At 41.0% G+C, this 21,777-nt stretch overlaps 1 protein-coding gene across 3 annotated transcripts in view; it reads right to left on the bottom strand.

Moving 5' to 3' along the window:
• LOC126457091 (cell division cycle protein 20 homolog) overlaps positions 1–21,777 on the bottom strand; it is a 77,195-nt gene that overhangs the window by 35,109 nt on the left and 20,309 nt on the right. For all 3 annotated transcript variants that reach the window (XM_050093116.1, XM_050093115.1, XM_050093117.1), the window contains exons 3-4: positions 19,709–19,824; positions 11,495–11,586 (exon numbers count right to left, since the gene is read on the bottom strand). In XM_050093116.1, the coding sequence (XP_049949073.1) occupies positions 11,495–11,586; positions 19,709–19,824 (208 nt within the window). The remainder of the gene's footprint in view (positions 1–11,494; positions 11,587–19,708; positions 19,825–21,777) is intronic.

The following is a 21,777-nucleotide window of genomic DNA, read 5'->3' on the forward strand; positions in this document are numbered from 1 at the left end:
TTCATTGATGAACTTGGTAAATGGTCAGTGAAAGAGTAACACAGCAGCATCTGAAGAATTGCAACAACAACACATTGCAGAAATGAAAGGGTGTGTACAGGCTGAAGAGCTGTGTTTAGTGCTTTACTGTGATTTTGCTGAGAAGTGGTCTGTAATTCTACCACAAGAAGTACAAGGGTATCATTGGAGTAATGAACAGGTTTCAATTTTTACAGGAGTGACATATTTTCAAAACAAGACCATAAGTGTTGCAGTTAAAAGTTATGACACAGGGCATGACTCAGCACATGCTTTGCTAGCGATGTGCAAAATTCTTCAACTGCAAACAGGGGCCGAGAAGACCATTATTTCTGATGGTGCTCCTAGTCATTTTAAAAATCATTACCAGCTGTTTGAATTAAGTTGCTTGTGCCAACTGACTGTGTATACAGTGCTATTTGTCATGGGAAGGGGTCTTGTGATGGTATAGGAGGCCTGCTGAAGCACTATGCTATAAAACAATCTTTCCAGTCCAAATACAGCTGCAATTCAGAATGCTAAGGATTTTACGAAAGTTGTGAAACCTTACACATCCACACCCCTCATTCTTTTGTCCAAAGAGGAAATCGAAGAATTCAAAGAACAGAATACAGAAGAATGGTCCATACAAACTACTCCTGTGAAAGGAATTCAGAAGACAAATTTTTGGACCCAAAGTGATGGGCAAACTCGAACTGCACGCACTTTAAAGAGCAAGAAAGAAGTAATTTTGTTTGTTCGGCCAACACCTCAGAAACAGCAAGATAATATTCAGATTCACAACCTGAGACGGGGGATGTTACTGGTGCATGTGTATGGCTGTGACTGGTGGATTGCAGAGAATATGGACACTAGTTACGAGTTAAACGAAATTGTAGTGAACTTTATGCTACCACATGGACCAGCTGCTGGATATAGGTTTCCAGTTGAAGGACAGCAGCAATGCCATCAGTGCTCACTTCCTGTTCACAATATTTTGAAGATTGTACGTGCTCCAGTTCCTATTGGTTCAACAGGAAGGCATCACTCTATATCAAAGGAAGATACTGAAGCAGTGGAACACATTTTTAGTTAATTGACTGGCTAATTTCAGCACAAAACAGAGCACATAGAAGTTGTATAAATTGAAACCTTTAAAAGTTTTTGGACCTTTCACATACATTTTGGAACCATTTAAAATGCTTGACACCCAAGTTTCTTCCTTATCATTCAAAACTAAAATTATGTTACATAAGGCTAGGTTTTGATTTTTATGAGCCTGTTATGTGACAATGTCGTAATAAATCAGGTTTTATGTATGGCAAAAATTTCAGTTGTTTGTAAAACCTGTTTAACCTAAAAGTGGAAGCTCCCTTTTCAGGGAATGTACAACTATATGGTGCTGATAAAAAAAAAATAAAAATAATAAAAAAAAAAAAAAATTGTGGGTTGGCATATTAGAAATTTTTTTTTGCATAAATTACAAAAATGTTCAGAACACTATAGTAAAAGAACTTTGACAGGTAAGTCCAAATGGAGGATTTTTTGTAATCATAAAACAATTATCATTATAAAAAAAACACCAATCTATCTAGAGCTGTTGCAGAGATACAACATTTTATTTTTTTTCCAAAATTCACATCTTCAAAATTTTCATATCCAGAAAAGGTACAGTGGTGGTCTCTTCATATTTAGGAGTGAATTGGATACCTCTATGCAGACTACTGAATTTTTTAAAAAGGGTTGTTACTTCATAATCCGTTCCATGGAATAGAATGAGGTTCTCATCCAAAACCTCTTATAGAATTGAACTTTGCTTGTGGTACTGATTTTCAGTTTCAATATTTTGTCCTCTATATGGATGATGAATATTTCAGCTAGTAGGCCACTACGAGAGCTTCCCATAGCATGCCCTAAGGTGTTGCTTATAAATTTTATTGTTGAAATAAATAATTCTATTAGAGTACTAAATTAAATATATCTATAAACTTTATTATTTCCAGTTTGCTCACAGACTTCTCTCATTGGGTTCTTTCTTCTTACCGCAACTGTTTCACCTACAAGTATATTGCTATGTAAGTTTACATTTGGTATGATAGTAACTCACTAATACAATGATACAGATAAAAAAAACTGAACAAACAGCAACAAACTACTTTCAACTCACAGCAACACCACAGTGAAACATTTAAAAATGCTGTATCTTCACATAATATCTAACAAATTAACTCTGTTATTCGAAAACACGGATGTAAAAAAACAAAAAAAGCTTTAGCACCATCAACAACCTAAGGAGGTGGCTTATTCACAAAATGAAACCACCAGATACAGAATTTTGTGTATCCAGTATTTACAAAATCAGTTTCAGCCAATACAACAAATAATATATGGGTCAAAACTATTTACAAATACACAGACTGCTACACTCTAGAGAAATATAATTAGCCAGTAACACCACAAAATTACACAGACCATGATTTGAAAATCTAAGACTACCTTGAAATTTTGCAAAACCAAAAAAAGTAAAATAATGGACATAATGGAGGACATGGAAATTTTCCATTCAAAGGTGATATTCTTAATAAGATAACTGAATTCCAACAAAATTCTTAAACAGCCTTAAACCAATAGTGTGTAATAGATTTCAGATGTGTTCTGTGTAACAAACGACCACCATATTGCATCACAAACATATCGGTAAAGAAACAATTTTATGAGAAGGATAGATGCTACTCACCATGTAACAGAGATTTTCTCAGTGGGGGCGCAGTAACCAGCCACAATGGGGCATCCTGGGTTGTGGTGTTTATGGACTTTAGGAAGCCTCTAAAGGTAGGAGTAGGAGAGGTCTTTAACAAGTCCTGCGCGATTGAATTTGGGGGTGGGGGCAAAAGGTGAGGCCTTTGGAAAAGGCTAGTATTTCTGTAGGGCTAAGGCTTTTTGAGGAAAGATTCATGACTGTTTCGGGCCTGTCTAGGCTCTGGATTCTGTGTGGTGGTAGGAGGAAGTTTTGGAGGATAGGCTAAATGTAGTATGTCTGCAAGACAGGGTTTGTCAGCTATGAGGGGACATGGGGGAGGTTTAGAGGTTGTTTTAGAGCTGGTGGACAATGATAGTCCAAGGTGGGAGTAGGATGTGAGTAGAGTGGAGAGTTTTTTGAGGTTGCATGCATGTTGCTCTAGTTCCTGTAGGGTAAGAGTTTCAATGTGTGTTACGGGATTACATAGCAGGATAATTTTATGAATGGAGAGAAAGTATTGAAAGGAGGTTTGGGCTTGATTGATATGGTTATGCAGGACTATGTTGGTGAGGGCTAAGGATTGGCAGAATCTGAACAGATGGAGGTCTGTGTGGAAGGAAGGATGGCAGCCAGAAGATGGGTAATTTGATGGTAAGGCCATCTGGGCGGATTCCAGGAGCCAAGCAACAACACAGGAACAGTATGTAGGATTGGGTTCTGATTATGGATAAGAAACTTTTCTGTACTGATGCAAATAGAAGGAGCAAGGATACATGGTGGTGGCAAAAACGAGAAAAAAATATGCAAACAACAGAATTACGACTGAAAATTTTGCAAAAAACACCCAAATATATAAGAAAAATCACAAAGTTGAAACAGATGAAATAAGGGGAAGCAATATGAAATCTGAGGGAGTACATAAATACTGAAAAACAAAAATCAAATTAAATTGGCATGAAGCCACAAAGGGATTTTTTTACTGTGGGTAGCAGGTCTGTGGGTGAATAAGTGTGAAGAAAGGGGATGGCAGATGTGACCTGATTAAGTGAAATTAATAGGTGTAAACTGGAACAGAGATAAGGATTGGGGGTTAGAGAGCGGTTTGTAGGGTGAGATACAAGATCAAGTGGCACTGGAAACGCGCGAAAATACAGGAGAGTGACGCGGGTAGAGTAATCGATTTGAATGTGTTGGATTAATGATACCGGTGTGAATAATGTGGGACATAAGATGCAGCATCAACAATCAGTGTGGTCATGTAGCCATGTTTTGTGCGCAGCCAAGACAGCTGATACAGTGTGGCTCATAAGTAGAGTGTACAGTGTGGTTGGTAAGATGACAAGAGAAATACAGGAAAGGATGGTCATCAAGCATAGTAAGACATTAAAAAATACTAACAAAGGGAAACAGCGCTGGGTGAGGACGGAAGAAAAGCATCAGGCAAAATCAAACAATGGAAAGTCGAGGATGGACTGACAATATTATGAAAAGAATAGTTGCTACTCACCATGTAGTGTAGATGCTGAGTCACAGACAGGCACAACAGAAAGACTGTTACACAACACACACACACACACACACACACACACACACACACACACACACACACACACACACACACACACACCCCACAGTCTCTGGTAGCTGAAGCCAGACTATGAACAGCAGCCATGATGAAAGAGGCAACCAGGTGGGGGTAAGGAAGAGGCAGGGGCAGGTTGGGGGAGGGATAGCAGGGTAAGGGTGGAAGACGGTAAAGTGGTGCTGTGGGAGTGTGCAGGGACAAGGTGGAGAGAGGGCAGGGCAGCTAGGTGCAGTCGGGAGGTTAAACGGAGGGCAGGGGATAGCGGAAAAGGACAGAAGTAAAAAGACTGGGTGCGTTAGTGGCATAGAGGGCTGTGTAGTGCTGGAATGGGAATAGGGAAGAGGCTGAATGGATAGGACAAGGACTAACAAAGGTTGAGGTCACTAGGGTGATTGGAAGCAGGGAGAGTTCCCATCTGCACAATTCAAGAAAGCTGGTGTTGGTGGTAAGGATCCAGATGGCACAGGCAGTGAAGCAGTCATTTGAAACTTAACCCATTAAGACCCACTTAACACTTACAGTACGGTGCCCGTACGCCATATGGGAGAGGCCGCCCTGACGTTGGCGACGCCGCCCGAATACCGTACGGGTGAGCCTTTTTATAGCGCGTTTAGCGGGTCTACGAAGCAGTTTCGTCAACTAATGTGGAGGTAGTTCATTCTTCTTCAGCAAGAGGCCAGCATTTATCGGCTATCTCATCATGGGAGCGGTTGTGAGTACTGCAAAGACGAAATTATCTGCAGTTCATTCACAGTTGTTTACAATCGTGAAAATGGCGCGCATCGAGCTGACGGAGGCCGAGATCTTAGATATTCTTTATGGTCATGCAGGATCTGAAATTGACAATTCTGACAAAGAGGATTCGTACGCCCCAGGCGAAAGTACAAGTGATGATTCAGGTATGAATGTGTCTCAATTGTTTATAAAGTGAAGAGTTCATTACCGCATTTTGTATTGTGAGTAGTGTTCGTTACTTCACTTGAATTTAGTACCTCCTAGTACCAATCTTAGCATTATTTTTTTTCTATGCAGACAGTGGTACAGACCATTAGTCACCATCTGTGGTACCTGGTCGTGTGTGCACCTCACTGAGCTCAAAGAGCAAGACTGGTCGAAACTAGATGATCAGCCAGCACTGCTGGACTTCCAGGAAGTAGTCGGCGTAGCATCGCATTTTTCAGATGCCACTGAGGAGCTTCAATATTTTAGTTATTTCTTTGATGACAACATTATTTGGCTCATCAAAAGTGAAATGAATCGGTACGCTGGTAACATTATTACAGCAATGAAATGCAAAGGTAGCCTGAAAATAAACTATTTGGAATAAGTAGTCTGCAGTAAAATTGCAAGAGATTTACTGGTTTTTCAGTGTTATTTTGCATGTGTGTGTCGTCAAATTGGCGAAAATCAGTGATTATTGGTCAACAGACCCGTTTTTGCAGACTGGATTTGCGAGTAAATTGTTGAGTCACGATCGATTTTGCGCTATATTGTCGATGTTACCCTCGAATGACAGTGCTACGTTCATTAGCAGAGGCAAAGAAATTCATTACCCACTTCACAAAGTGAGACCTGTTTTCAATTTCTTTGTGAATAAAAGCAAAAGTAGTTTTCATACATTCATCACTCTGACAATAGATGAGGCAATGTGTCCCTTTCTTGGTAGAACAGGCTTCAGAGTATACATGTAAAACAAACCCAATAAATATGGGATAAAATTGTATGCTCTCTGCGATTCATCAACTGGTTATATGCTAAACTATGATGTATATACAGGTTCTGCAGTGAATGTTGACAATAGTATCCAGGGCCTTGTAAAAAGGTTGTGTTCACAGTACTTTGGCAAAGGACATTGCATTTGTATGGACAGGTACTACACCAGTCCATCTCTTTTGAACACGTTGTGGGAAAATAAAACCCTTGGAGTGGAAACTGTAATGAAAAACAGGAAAGGTTGTCAGGTAGTTTTTCAAAGGAAACACTATCTCTTGGCAGTGAAGTGGAAGTCAAAACGAGATATTTTTTGTCTTTCCACAAAGCGTAAGTCTACCAGCACTAGTACCCAAGTGAGGGCCAAAGGTGGAATAGCAGAAATTCCAAAGCCAGACATTATTGATTACAATAAGAATAAAGCTGGGGTTGACAGAGCAGCAGTTCTCCAGCTATTATCCGTTTGCCCGAAAAACTTTGAAGTGGTGGAAAAAGCTGTTTTTCCATTTGTTTATTATGTCAACAGTTTTATTTTATATAAAGAGAAGACTAGGAAGAATGTATCCCTAGTAGACTTTATTCACAAAGTGGGGAAAAAATTGGCTGAGAAGGGCGGAAATATTTTTCAGCGACAAGCCGCTTCATCCTCACAAACTGAGAGGACATTTGCAAGGCAATTTCAAGAGAAGGTCCCACCCACTGCAAACAAGGTGAATACTATTAGGTATTGCAAAGTATGTTCAGACAGGGGGAAGAAAGAGACCGGTAAGCGCATCCGGAAGTAAAGTAGATGGTGGTGCAAGGACTGCGGCGTTGGCCTTTGCCTCCCACAGTGTTTCCAGGATTTTCACACAAACGCTAACTACATCTGAACTATTAAAATACTCTAGTTTGCAGGTACCTGCAGTTATACATTCTGGTGATTTTTTTTTAAATCTAGATGCGGTATAATGGCATTACTCAAGAGAGAGATCATGTAAAACTTTTTTGTCCACGACATTTTTGTGTTTTCTCTTTTTAATTATAACAATCATTTGTATTTTATATTGTAAAATAAACTCACATTCATGTAAAGCTCTTAGTTTTTCCTTTTAAATAATGCAAGAACCATATTCCTATCATTTTTCTGTTCTTTGCAATCCAATTTCAAACATCCATTAAATAAGCCAGTTCACAGCCAAGTGTCTGGTGTAAGGAAAGCAGTGTTGAAAGTGTTAACAAATACATTCTCCAAATTAATTCAGGATCACTCATGTAAATAAAAAAGGTCGTAATATGTAATATACGCCTGAATAAATTTATACCAACAAAAATAATTACTACATTATATTTACCTTAAAGTGTAGAAGCTCTGTAAATGAAAGGAACATTTTCCATGAAAGGAGCCTCTAGTAATTAATAAAAAAAAAGAAGCATTATTGTAATTACGTATTCGAGAAGTTATTCTCGAACAAAATAACAGACATGTACTAATATCATAGTGTCCTTCCTGTTCTGGAGCAGACATACGTTTTATATGCAATTTTAGTTTTTATATGTCAATTTTAATTGTTAATTAATCAAAAAAATTATTCTAAACAATGCCAATAGCCATATTGGCATAACGAAGTCAGTCTGGTTTTGGTCTTTGAGCAGTCAGCATTTAGCTGCTGCTCTTGTATTGTAAGTATTGTTTGCCTTTGTGATGAAGCTTTGATTTTGTTTTGAAAGTATAATAAATATTGTAAAACATAATACAAGATTTATTTTAAAATTAATCTTTCCAAAGTTAAATGTTACAGTTACTGAAAACTTAGGACTTCAGCAGCGACAGATCGTCAGAAAGGATGAGTACACAAACCCCAATATAAATGTTTAACATAAGAATAGTTATGTTTTACATTGAAACGAAGAACAACATGTTGTGCAGCATGCTCAGCAACAGTGTGGTCCAGTTGTTTTTTGGCAGCCGTTTGTTGGTCCCAATTCATGTCGACAGACAGCTTGTTGGTTGTAATGCCCATGTAGAATGCAGCACAGTGTTTGCCTATGTCTATACGAAACCTACCAATGACCAGCAATACCTCAACTTCAACAGCTGCAACCCATTCCATACAGCCTAGCCACCCATGGGTGTCGCATCTACAGTGACGAGCAGCCCCTCTCAAAATACACTGAGGGTCTCACCAAGGCCTTTACAAACTGTAATTACCTCCCTAACCTTGTTCAAAACAGATCTCCCTTGTCTTATCTATCCAGTCACCCACCAACTCACAAAGTCTGACCATCCAGCCCCAGAGGAGCATTCCCCTAGTGAACCAGTACCACCCAGAACTGGAGCAATTGAATTACATTCTCTGCCAGGATTTCAACTAGAGTCCTGCATGACCGAGTAAGCGAGCACAAAATACGAGGTGGGGCGAGCACACCCTAACTGGATAGGCTACCCGCACTAGTTCTTGTGACCGAGCATAGAAGCCGTGACCGAATACGTGGCACATAACTTCAAACACATTTACACTTGTTATTATCCGCGTGACACTGCAGCCAGTACGGGCTTCTCATTTGTGGTGTGTCTCTCTCTGTAATCATGCAGTGCGAGGAAGCCAGTGTAGTAAGACGTAAGATTGAAATCAATGTTTACACATTAAAGAAACAGGAAGGTCTAAAAAGCCAAGTATGGAGTACATTTCTGTTGGTTGTAGATGGAAACACTGCATCTACTGGGTACGTATCGTGCATAAAAAGCTCTATTTTATTGTTTTATCAGTCGGGAACCACTCATTTAAAGAAACACAGTTGCAAGAAACCTCACAAAGATCGTTTCTTTGGCCGTCCTTCCGCGATCTTAATATGCTTGAAATAAGTGAAAAGCAGTAAATTCTTAGCAATGTGCGACACGTGTGCTACGTACGCAGGTTCAACATGCAATCATTAACATAATCGTTTTTGCATAGTTAGTGGGAAGTGTATTACAGAGAAACGGGAATGTTGTGACTCGTATAATATTTCATTAACGTAAAACATCTCGTTTTTATGGGAACGGGGGTCGAGTTTTTTGGGGTAGAGATCAAACAGCGAGGTCATCGGTCTCTTACGGGAATGTTTCGATGATTTCGATATCAGTTCTGTATTAGTTGTCTCTTTTGTTTATTATCATAGATCCTTCAAGTACTGTGTCATCACCACCCAGAAAGAGAGATCGTTTCAAGGAATGGAGGAACAACAGACCATCCGCAGCAGATGAAATAGATCTGTACATTTTAATGCCCCCCGGAGATGATGATGACACCTTAAAGTGGTGGAGCAGACATGAAACAGATCTGCCAGATTTGGCTACAGTTGCAAGACGTATTTTATGTATTCCAGCAACAAGCGCACCTAGTGAAAGGTGCTTTAGTAAAGCCAACATGTTACTAACAAATTGCCACAGCCAATTAAATCCGGAACGCGTTAGTTATTTACTGCTGATCAACAATAACTATAATTTTGTTTATGTTGTAAACAATTGAAAAGTGTGACAAGTTACGTCTGTAAATGTTTAATGTTCTTTGTGTGCTTTCTTTACGAAGGTGGTTGTCTTCTAGATTACAGGAAAAGCACTTATTTATTGTTTCCTACAAATGAAAGGAAAAATATATCTTTTGTTTGGAAATGAGACTCGTCTTCTACCTGCGATTGTATTGAAATATCATTTTACTTTCCAGGTGCTTTATGAATTTAGCTGTGTCACGTACCCATTCTTGGAAATGTTACTTTTGTATTAAAAGAGAGAGAGAGAGAGAGAGAGAGAGAGAGACAAATACACTGTGTGTGTGAGAGAAAGAGAAAGAGAGAGAGGCGTTGGATTTGTACAGTACAGTACAGTACAGTGCAGCGAGCCGGGGCGAGGCGAGGTGGGACGTCAGCGGTGACCGGTCATGCTCGGTTATCCGCGTGTCCCGGAATCCGGACAACAGACATAGAGCGAGTACGTGACCGATCCGAGTTGTATGGGGCCGGACACGAGCGGCTCGGTCCCCCCGTCAACAGGCGAGCCGTGACTGGTCAAACACTGAGTGTTGCAGCACTCTAATTTCAACTACCTCTCGCTGTGCCCTGAAATGAGAAATGCCCGCCCGCAGGCCCCCCCCCCCCCCCCTTCTTTTCACAGTGATACTCTGCCACCCACTGAACCTACACAATACCCACGTCCATCCCTACACAATTCTTGTTCCCAACCCCTTGCCTCTTGGCTCGTGTCCCTGTAATAGATCTAGATGCAAGACCTGTCCCATACCTCCTCCCACTATCACCTACTCCAGTCTGGTCACAAACATGACCTATCGCACCAAAGGTAGGACTACCTGTGAAACCATTCATCTGATCTACATGCTAAGCTGCTACCAGTATGCTGCACTTAACTGCCCTACCCTCTCTCCACCTCATCCCTGCACGCTCCCGCAGCAGCACTTCACTGTCCCCCCACCCTTATCCGGATGTGTCTCCCATCATGTGCTGCTGCTCATAGTCTGGCTCCAGCTGCCAGACTGTGGTCTCTCACACTCGCATGCCTCAAAGGCTTTATAGGCCAAAAGCTTATTGTGTGACAGTGTTTTCGTAGTACCTACCTGCAACTCAGCATCTCCGCTATATGATTAGTAGCAACTATCCTTTTCATGATATTGTTACAGTCCATCTTGGATTTTCCATTGTTTGATTTTGTTTGCAAAGGAACAATAGTTTATAATCATCCACAGGATGCAATGCCTACACATTATACTTAAGTTGTATAATATACTTAACTTGTTGTGTGAACAGTATGTCTGCACAGAAGTAACCAGTATTGGTTTGTTCTGTGCATACATACTGTTCACACTAGATTAGTTTGTTACAATTTCAAGCCTCCAATTTTCCAGTAATTACATAGACATATCACATTTACATCATATACATTTCTGATTTACAAACGCATGGATGTATAATGCTGCATCGACGATGTGTATATTTCCTATACAGACAGCTCAAGCAATTTGTTTTTAATGACTGAAGTGAGCACATACAAAGACTTCGAACATGAAATAGTTCCCACAGTGACTATTACTGCATTCAGTAAACATTCTGTTTTAAATTTGACAACCATATGTACTCGCTTTCAAAACTGTAATGTCTGCTGTTAAACAATCTAATGATTACAAGGTCATGGCACTTAAGTACAAATTTAAGGCTGTTCTCTGCAAAAATAATTTTTATTGGTCAGTGAGCCAAACAAACTTGTTACTTTTTATTCACAGCACTTTAAAATCGACTGTAATGCTGAAATTGGCCAATTGCGCGAATTTCAATGAAGTAGATATGTGTAAGTGACAGCTGAGATGGAAACTTCTCAATGCCCTCCACTAAATGTAACTACTTAGTCAAAAATACATGTGCAGCTCTATCTTATGGTAATTAGCATCTCACACAGTAAATACTGTAGATAGCATTTTGCATCTACTTCATACCTTAAAATGACCCATTTCAAATGAGGACTGGCTTCGAACTGGTATAAACCTGTCACCCCCACTCGGAGTTTTTGCGCCTGGTGTTTTGGACCCTATAAAGACCAAATTAAAAATGAAGATAAAAATTGACCTTTTATCAAACCAGACACTATTCATTCAACAGTATTATGAAAAGGATATAATGTTGCTCACTGTAAAGATGGCAGGAGTTGCAGACCACGTGAAACAGATAGGAGAGAAGGTGATACCTCCATGATCTGAACTCAGGGCCAAGACACCCTATCCTCATTTCTTCACATCGACACCTTATCTCATTCACCTCACCTGGTCCTCTTCAGCCCAGCATACCACCTTCCTGGATGTTTATCGCCTCACCTCTGGTGGCTGAATCCACATTAAACATACCAACCGTCAACACTACCTGTATTTTGGCAGCTGCCATCCCTTTTCCACCAAAAAAATTCCCTCCCATACTGCCTGGCCATCTGGGAATTGCATACCACCAGTGACAACTCCCTTGCCCAGTAGATGAAGGTCTTGAAAAAGCCTTCGAAGATAGGCACTGTCCTGCAGACTTACTTCATGAACAGCTTTCCTATGTCATATTCCCACACCCCCAATCCTTCAACGCCCCGCCCCAAGAATCGCTACAAAGGAGGTCCCCTTCCCATCACGCAGTTATCACTCTGGACTGGACAAATTGAATCACATCCTTCATCACAGCTCCGATTATCTATCATCGTGCTCTGAAGTGAGAGATATCTTACATTAGATCCTTCCCACCCCTCCTAACATGGTGTTCTGTCACCAACCCAACCTCTACATCTTTATAGCTTCCTATGCCACTCCCAGCCCCCAACCAGATACAAGACCCAACCAGCCCTTCCACAGTCCTGTCGCAAGTTTGTCCTACCTCATCAAACACAGCACCACCACTGCACGCAGTCATGTCAATCATTGGGCAGTTCTTTTATAATGGTGTGGCTACCAACCAGTTATCGAGCAGGATGAAAGGTCATCACCAAACTGTTGCCCAGACCACAGTGGACCACCCTGTGGCACATCATGTAGCTGAAAGTAGCATGCTTTATTTTAATGGCTGCTTCACAACTCAGCTCACGTGGATTCTTCCCCCAACCATCAGCTTTTCTGAACTGTGCAGATAGAATTTATTTTTCAACCACATTCTCCAGCCTCAACTTACAGTAATCTACTGTGCTCACTCCCTCCAGCCAACAGCTTCTGTCCCTTCTGTCCCATCAACTGTGCACCACACTCTAGCAACACACCCACCAGTCTTTTCCTCTTCTCTGCACCTCTCCTTTTCCACTAACCATTCCCTCCCCTCCATCCTCCCACAGCCTCCCAAAGCTGCACCTGGTAACCTTGTCCTCCCACCATATAGACTCAGCACACACCAACACGCAGTGCTGACTTCTCTCCCCCACACTCTTGCAGTGCTATCCCTCCCCCCTCCCCCCTTCCCCACCCCATTCCAGACTGTTACTCGCATTTGACATGACACGGATCCATTCTGGCCAAAGTGGCCAGAGATGGCAGTCATGGGCACGAAGTGTGCTTGCTTTTCTGAATCTGTGCATTTTTTGAAAGTTCAACATGTAGGCCTAAATCTTTTTTTCGTGCCTGCCTGCAACTCAACACATCATCTTGACAGTAAGTAGCAATCTACCTGTTTCATAATACTGTTCATATACCAACCTGGACTTTATACCATTCATTCACAATTACATTAACAATTTGGACGGTAACGTCTACATGGAAAATGTCAATCACAGTTTACTGTTGTAGGAAAATTCTGGTGCAATGTTAATACTTTTAGGTTAATGAAGACCACTCGGCAGAAAGCACTGAGCTGTCTATAATTACATACAGACAGCTGGAGTAATCTCCTCTCTCTCTCTCACACACACACACACACACACACACACACACACACACACACACACACACAACGCCCCCTACATGGTGACGGCTGGATGAACAGTACCAGTGCTGTATTTCAGCAGGTCGCCTCATTGTAGTGGGATTGGTAGTGGTAGGTGGCATGGATAGAAGGAGAGGGAGACAGATTAGAGGGACTGGGAGTGGGTTGCTAGCAGATAGGAGAGAAGCAGAGGATTTGTCAGCTAGGAATGCAGGGGAAGAAGGGTGACAGGTATACGGGTTAGGCATGTGAAGGATTGTTGTAGGAGCAGCGTATACGGAAGGTGAGTTGGGAGGGGCTGACAGGACAGGGGAAGGGGAAACTGTTCGGTGGAGAGTGCGGGGAGGTGTTTTACGAGATTGAGGCCCTCAGCTGTTGCCTGTTCACATCTCCACAATGGCAAGTTACATATTTAGCTTTTCCTGGGTTTTCCTACCAGAATATTTCTTAAATTTCATATACGTTTTCCAATTTAAGAAGTTTCATGTCACATTTTTAACTGTAAGTGTTAATTCAGGCAGTCTGTAGAACAATGTTCATTTCTCCCGAACAGCATGCTATGCTGCTCATCAAGGCATCAGCATCCACTGGTGACCTCAGGAGGGTAGCAAGTTTCATATCTATGTTCCTATCTACTTTATAGTAGAGGGAAACATTCCACGTGGGAAAAATATATATATATAAGCATATCGACCTGCCAGCGCTTTCGTTCGGTAAGTCATATTTCTATCTACTTTTCTATTTTGCTTCTTCAGCTGCTATTACAGGCAGGATGTGTGCATGCTGCATGGAGACAAAGGAACTAGCCGCAGTCACCAAACATATGAATGCATTTTTGGCTATGATCAACAACATTCAGGTTGCTGCCTCGTGGTGCAGAACTGGTGAAGAATCTGTCATGTGCATGGGACACATCAGGTGCCACTTTTTTGGCCAATGGGCTCTGCTACTAAGGCACTTTTTAGTGTATCCTAATAGTAGGATGAATATCAGGTAGTACAGCGTTTGCATGGCTCGAGGCGAAGGGGCAAAGTGCAAGCTGATCAGCTGGCCTCACCTATTCACCCTATGGGTGCGCAGATGGCTGTTCCTTCAGAAGAGTGAGCAGGTTAATGTGGTCATAATTTGCTACTTATCAGGAGCTCCAATGTTAGGCACATTATGGAGCCCCTTGGGAAGATAACATTCAAGATATGGAGAGAAAGCCAATGTGCACTCTGTATATCTGCCACAGTGCTTCTTCCGAGATGATGTGGCAGCCTTGCCTGTGGCTATCGAACATGCAAGTGCAGTCGTCTGCAAGTTGTGGCTCACACTGGCACCGACACCTGTCGCATCGTTTCTAAGAGCATCCTTAGTTCATACAGGCATTAGACAGAGGTGGCGATAGTGGTGGTGGTTTCATGCACATGGTGCAACCAGAGTTCACAATTTGTAGCTTTGTTCAAACAACTGATGGGGGTCCTTTGGTTTGGCCAAGTGGAAGGTCTCAAATGGTGGCTTCGTCAGTAGTCACGGTCTTGGCTGCAGATTCCTGGATCTGCATTATTGAGTGGAGATTTGAAGGACGTCCCCTGATAGACCAGAGGTGCGCTACACAAAGGAAGCAACTACTCAGGTAGCAGAGTACTGGCGGTTTCTTAGGCTAGGCAGTAATTTGAAGTATTCTGATGAACAATTCCCAGTCTATACACATGAAGGGAAGTCAGGCTACGTCCAGAGTAAAGACATTTTAACTGTCAAAATTTTACCTGTAAACACAACAAACATCCCGAATTTACTGCCCTCCAGGAAAGTTCTCACTCTCATTATACTTGGGACAGAGCTGTCTGGAAGGCAAGGTAGATAGCTCTGAAATGTGGCAACCCTGACAAGTTTCCCCAAGTGAAATTCCCTGATATTTCCCCAATTTCCAGACAAGCTTTAGCATTTTTCCCTGACAAATTTTGAGATCCCATGGGTAAGTAAAGACGTAAGTTGACAAAAGAATGTAACGACTTCTATTTCTTCCCCCTGTGTGTGGTGTGTGTGTTTCATTAATACCATTCATTTCAATAAAATAAAACACATCTGGTGACAAAAATACGAAGTCCTTGGAGTTACAAGACAGATTTAAAATACCTTCACTGATTTCAGAAATAACCTCAGGAAAAAGTAGGCCTCTTGAAAGAAGTGTATAAAACACGGAAAAGTTGTGTAAACAAACACTAAGTGACCACCAGTAAAATGTTGGTTCTACTATGTTCATTATTGTCTGTTATTACCCACTTTGTTATGTCTTATTTTAGAAGTATTGTGTGATTTTTCTTTCGAGAAATATATGAGTACACAGCGTACAAACTGCCAGTTACTGCCACAGTTTTCTTCTCCTTATCATTCATACTTTCTAATATACGAACTAGTTTCAAAGTGCCAAAATGTACCACAATAAATAAAATGTCAATAAAATGCCACACTGTACAATGTACTTGCAGTGAGACAGTCACAATTCCTGAACTCCATTGCCCATGGCCTGTCGCCTACCAAGGGGCAGGTCTGTCCTGGGTCGGTGGATAAACCACGAAAATCCACTGCATTATGCCACACACAAAGAGATCCGGACCGCAGACACATTGGTGACTAGATTTGATGGGTATGATCTGCAAAAAATGGTTCAAATGGCTCTGAGCACTATGGGACTTACTATCAGAGGTTATCAGTCCCCTATACTGAGAACTACTTAAACCTAACTAACATAAGGACATCACACACACCCATGCCCGAGGCAGGATTCGAACCTGCGACTGTATCAGCAGGGCCTGCACATTAGTGGGAAACAATGAGCTTCAGATCGGCAGACCCAATCCCTTGGAGATACCCGCACAAATGGCCTTTGGTTTTGACCCGTTGTGGAAATCTGCTAGTGTGGCCAGCTATTCACGTGTCACAGACACCATGTTAATGAAATGAAACCACGGTGATCAGTCTATGCAACAGAACTTGCGCAAATACTCGGAATCAATACTAAGAAGAATAGGTAGCATCCCATAGTAGAGATGATAGCTGAGCCACAGACAGACATGTAGAAAAGAATCACCCAAAAATAAATAAATTTTCAGCCATAGCCTTTGTCAGAAAACAAGAACACACACATGTTCACACAATCACTCAGACAAATCGTGCACACATTACCGCTGTCTCCGGTCAGTGCGTCAACAATATCTGAGAATCAGATCCAAACCAAACCACTGCTAACACCTCCCTGCCTCTCATTGGTAGCTGACAGGCTAGTGGCAAGAAGTGGTGACAGCACTGACAACAAGGTGAGGGGAGTGGCAGGAAGGGGAAAAGCAGTACAAATGAGAGATTAGGGAAGCAGAGCATGTTCTCAGCTGCGACCAGCCAGCAACGATGCACGACATATCAGTAAACAAACCATTTCATCTACTGAGACAAAATAAGATTTTTCCTGCAGTTTTTTGTTTCCTCAAATTTCCCCAATTTCCTCGACATGTCTGAAATTCCCTGATACCGAGCGAGGTGGCGCAGTGGTTAGACACTGGACTCGCATTCGGGAGGACGACGGTTCAATCCCGCGTCCGGCCATCCTGATTTAGGTTTTCCGTGATTTCCCTAAATCGCTCCAGGCAAATGCCGGGATGGTTCCTTTCAAAGGGCACGGCCGACTTCCTTCCCCATCCTTCCCTAATCTGATGAGACCGATGACTTCGCTGTCTGGTCTCCTTCCCCGAAACAACCAAACAACCAACCAACCAACCAACCAACCAACCAAATTCCCTGATTTCCACAACTTGTAGCAACCCTGAATATATATCAGAATGACAGATTAGATACCATAGGATGAGGGTGTTCACTGCAGTTGACAGACATTGTCCCTACTGATGTCTAAATTGAGCACGATAGTGAAGCTAGGTGGCCATGTATGACAGGTCTAGGTAAAACCAAGTTAACTGTTGAGACACCAGATTATGTGATGAGGACGCAGGCGAAATGTTCATCAGTTGGGCATTTTTTTGAAACAAACTAGGAATTGCCTGTAAACTGCTACACTCACTTTCATTGTTCTCGGGAGATCGGACGGTTTTCCTTAGGGCCGGCTGAGCTTCCATTCAATGTAATGGCAGTTGCAAGGAAGTTTCTTACTCAATTCCATACTGTTCCATGAGCAGGAATTTGTTTTTACAGCTGAGCCTTGAAACGCATACGGAATACATGTTACACATGCATGAAAGATTCACCGTACCAAAAATGGCACTCCACCATAAACACACAATGAGATTTTCACTCGGCAGTGGAATGTGCACTGATATTAAACTTCTTGGCAGATTAAAACTGTGTGCCGGACCAAGACTCGAACTCAGGACCTTTGCCTTTCGAGGGCAAGTGCTCTACCAACGAGTTCGAGTCTCTGTCCGGTACACAGTTTTAATCTGCTGGGAAGTTTCATGAACACACTATTTTTATTCAACCTGTATGACCTGATTACTGACCAGTATAGGGAATAAAACTTTACATTCCGCACTTGGTGCCGTCATTATCTTGTATTTAGCATGTGTTATTCAACTCTAGAAGAGTCAAAACATTGTACAACACCCTGCAGATTTCCGAAAAGCATTTGACATGGGGGACACTACACTTAACAGAGATACAAGCATTTGGAATAGGTTCCCAGATCTAGAATGGGGTGTACGAGGATAAATCATCACAGCACCCCCAAGAATAAGCTACAAAGAAGTGTCCCCTATATCACCCAGTAGCATCCTGGACTGGAACCACTGAACATCTCACCACACCCCAAAATGAGAAATATTCGACTCAAGATCTTTCCCATGCCTCTCAAAGTGGTGTTCTGTCACCCACTCACAAAACATTCTAGTGAATCCCTATGCTACCCCCATTTCCAACCACTTGCCACAGGATTCATACCCTGCCCAATCCACCCACCCAGTACCTCCTATTCCAGTCCTGTCGCAGGACTGCCCTCCTGTCAGAGGCCAGGCCACCTGTGAAAGCATCCAAGTGAAAGCATGGAGCTCTGCTGCAAATTGCATAGCTTTTTTATGCCACGATGTATACCATCCAGCTGTCCATCAGGATGAATGACCATTGCCAAATGGAACAGAGTTGACCACCCTCTGTCACCACATGCAGCTGAGCACAATGTGTTCAATTTCAAGGGCTGCTTCACAACCGAAGCCATTTGGATCCTTCTCTCCACCACCAGTTTCTCTGAACTAGACATAGAGGGATTATCCTTACAACACATCCTCCATTCCCATAATTGTCCTGACCTCACTCTCACATAATCCACTGCCCCTGTAACCTCACCCAAAAGCTTCCCCTTCCTCTGTCCTGTCACCTCCACCCACTTCACTTCTTCGCATTACCTACAGTGTGTGCTGCTTCCCACAGACTCTTACAATAGTGCATCACATGAGGAAGCCAGCCCATCTGCCAAAATGCAGCACTGGCACTGCTAGTCCAGCTGGCACCATGTAGGGGCAAAGTGGTACACTCATTCACACTCTTGAGAGTTAGTGAGTGCTCATCAAAGAATTACTCCAAAAACCAACGAGTTCTCTCTCTTTGTAAGTGTCTATTGACAAGTCAATGCTTCTGCTTTTCAGTGAGTGGCCTCCATTAATACAAAATTATTTACAATCACAGTTTAATTTTAGCTCAAAAACGTGAAGTAAGATGTCATTAATAAGGAAGTAGTAATAATTAACATAACCAATGACTAATCACAAAAAGTTAATACATTTATTGTTTACAGCCAATGAAATATATTTACCCAGTGATTCTGGAGTGGATAAAGTACGATCTTATGCTAGAGGAAAAACAGTTCTGTGTCATGAAGGCATGAAGCATAAGCACTGTGAGTGGCAGATTCACATATTTCCTAAACATTTTTGTGTTAATAACAATATGTTTACTTGTTACTTCATTTTAATTCAAATTTGCACAATACAACTGGCTTTAACCTGGCAACTGTAGTTTAACTCAGTTCGATCTGCAAAATTTTGACAATCAAAGTTGCTCTTATTTTGTGGCAATTTAATCAGATTTTCCAAGTTCAGCTTGATCTGAGGTCATTTCCTGTGTCTTTTTTTTGCTAGCCTTAAGAGTAAAATCAGCAATATAAATGTTCTTAATGAGCTGTTTCCACTTTCTTCAGAATATGTAAAAAAGCCACACAGGCTAAATATGTCTATTTGATTACAATAAGAGGTAACTGCTAAAGATAAGATCATCATAATAGTATTTACCTGGCGACTTTTTTGGTGTTTTTGAGGGAGTCTTCTTTGATTTGTTTCCATTTTCTGTTGTAACCCTTGTTGGTGTCTTATTGGAGGTTGAACTGCTAGATGTGTTAGGCTTGCCCCTGGAAATATTTGTATTTAAACAGACCATAAGTAAAACCACGTTAGTAATTAAAGACTAAATAAAATCTCGAAAAGAGAAAGTTCATATAGTTATGTACAAAGTGGAATGCAACTGTAGCACTAACATCAGAAGAAGAGAGGAGTATTTTGTTTAACAACTTTCAGAATTTCTGTGTGTACATACTGATTATGAACTGGAAATTGCACATCACAGGCATTGTTGACAACATCAACAAATTTTGCACAGTGTAATTTCTGATAAAGTCGGGAAAACTACACTGAGTACTTCCACTCTTTTTGCGATGTTCTGAGTCAATTCTACACTTAAAAAGTATTTGTTTCACAAAAATGTGCAATAAATAATGTGCTTGTAGTAAATTTATAAATTACTTGGCTACAATAGACTAAGCAACTAGTTTACAAACAATTGCTTCATAATACATAACTAGACGAAATCTGTTGTTAAGAGTCATTCAGAATTTGGACAAAAAAATTGTCTTGGGGCATAACTGACCCAAGCCTCTGACAGGTCGTTCAGCTGACTGGCTCAACTCTTGCTATTTCACAGCACTTAGGCAACTTGCATATCAGACTATAGCACACAATCACTTTGATTAAAAGTAACTGTATTTATGACAACCCGATCATAACGTGAAGGTGGCAATTTTACTTAAAAACAAATAGCAAACATATTAAACCATTCTCATGTACAGCAGCAATAACTTCCACAACAAATTAAAAAAAAAAAAAAAAAAAGGCCTAATATTTACACCCTAACATTGTATCGGTTTATATGGAATTTCCATTTTTAATCACACTAAAGTTAAATATCTGTAAAATAGAATTAAGTGTTAACTGAGCTATGTTGGCATTTATACACATTGTCAGAAACAACGAGTGCAATATCCAGAATGTGCAAAATGAACCTAGTTGTGAAAATAAAACAACATGGATTAAATAGTACTGTGATTCCCCTTCATTCAAGGTCTAAACTGAATTTATATTCTAGTTTTTGTTGCCTTCACCATACCTCTGGTATATAAGTTAATTTGCCGAACAGTCAAATTTTCATGAACTATTCATCTTATCGAGGAAGAAAAACATCTGGTTCCCAAACAAATATTCTTGTCATCTTTTGTTTGCCTGTTGGTGCTTCAACGTGCAAGTGTCTACATCTGATCAAAAGAAAAGACCAACTTATGAGAATAACTAACATTAACATATTTCTCATTTATCCACTGTCTACCATGTACTGCAGTCCAATTTGAACTTCAATTTTTTCCTCCTACAAAGCTCCCTACACGTTAAAGTTAACTCAAAAAGTATCAATCATGTCATTAAATACTGGAACCATTTTCATTATAATTCCACTGTTTAGTCAAAGTTTCCCATGATCAAAACATTGAAAATATCCTTAGACCATTGAACCAGTTCCATTCAATGTCACTGTCTCCAAAATGTCCACAAGAAAATTTAACTCACCAGGTGCACAGACTGTCTAAAATGATCATCTGGGTGCCATAACTCTTCCATTTCTAACACTAAACAACCTATTTCAATTCTGGCAAGATCCAATGGTAACACTATTTACACTGCTATGCAATGGCTTCTAGACAGCAGTATAAGCAATGAAAACTCAACCTTTTCATTTCCCTACAAGTGATTAAGTAACTGAGAGCTGTGCCTGAGCAGCAACAGAGATCCTCTGCAACAGCTAAGAAACACACCTACATCAACATCTATTCTATGCAAGCTATAGTAGTGTGTGGAAGTGGGTACATCCTGTTGTTGTTGTTGTTGTTGTTGTTGTTAGAGTTTCTCAAAGATCCATTCACATATGGAGTTCGAGAAAAATGACTGTTTAAATGCCTCTGCGCAAGTTGTAATTAATCTAACCTTTTGCTCACAATCCCTATCTCAGCAATACATAGAGGATTTTAGTATAGTCACAG

Source organism: Schistocerca serialis, chromosome 2 (assembly GCF_023864345.2).
Source record: "Schistocerca serialis cubense isolate TAMUIC-IGC-003099 chromosome 2, iqSchSeri2.2, whole genome shotgun sequence".
Taxonomy (NCBI): Eukaryota; Metazoa; Arthropoda; class Insecta; order Orthoptera; family Acrididae; genus Schistocerca; species Schistocerca serialis.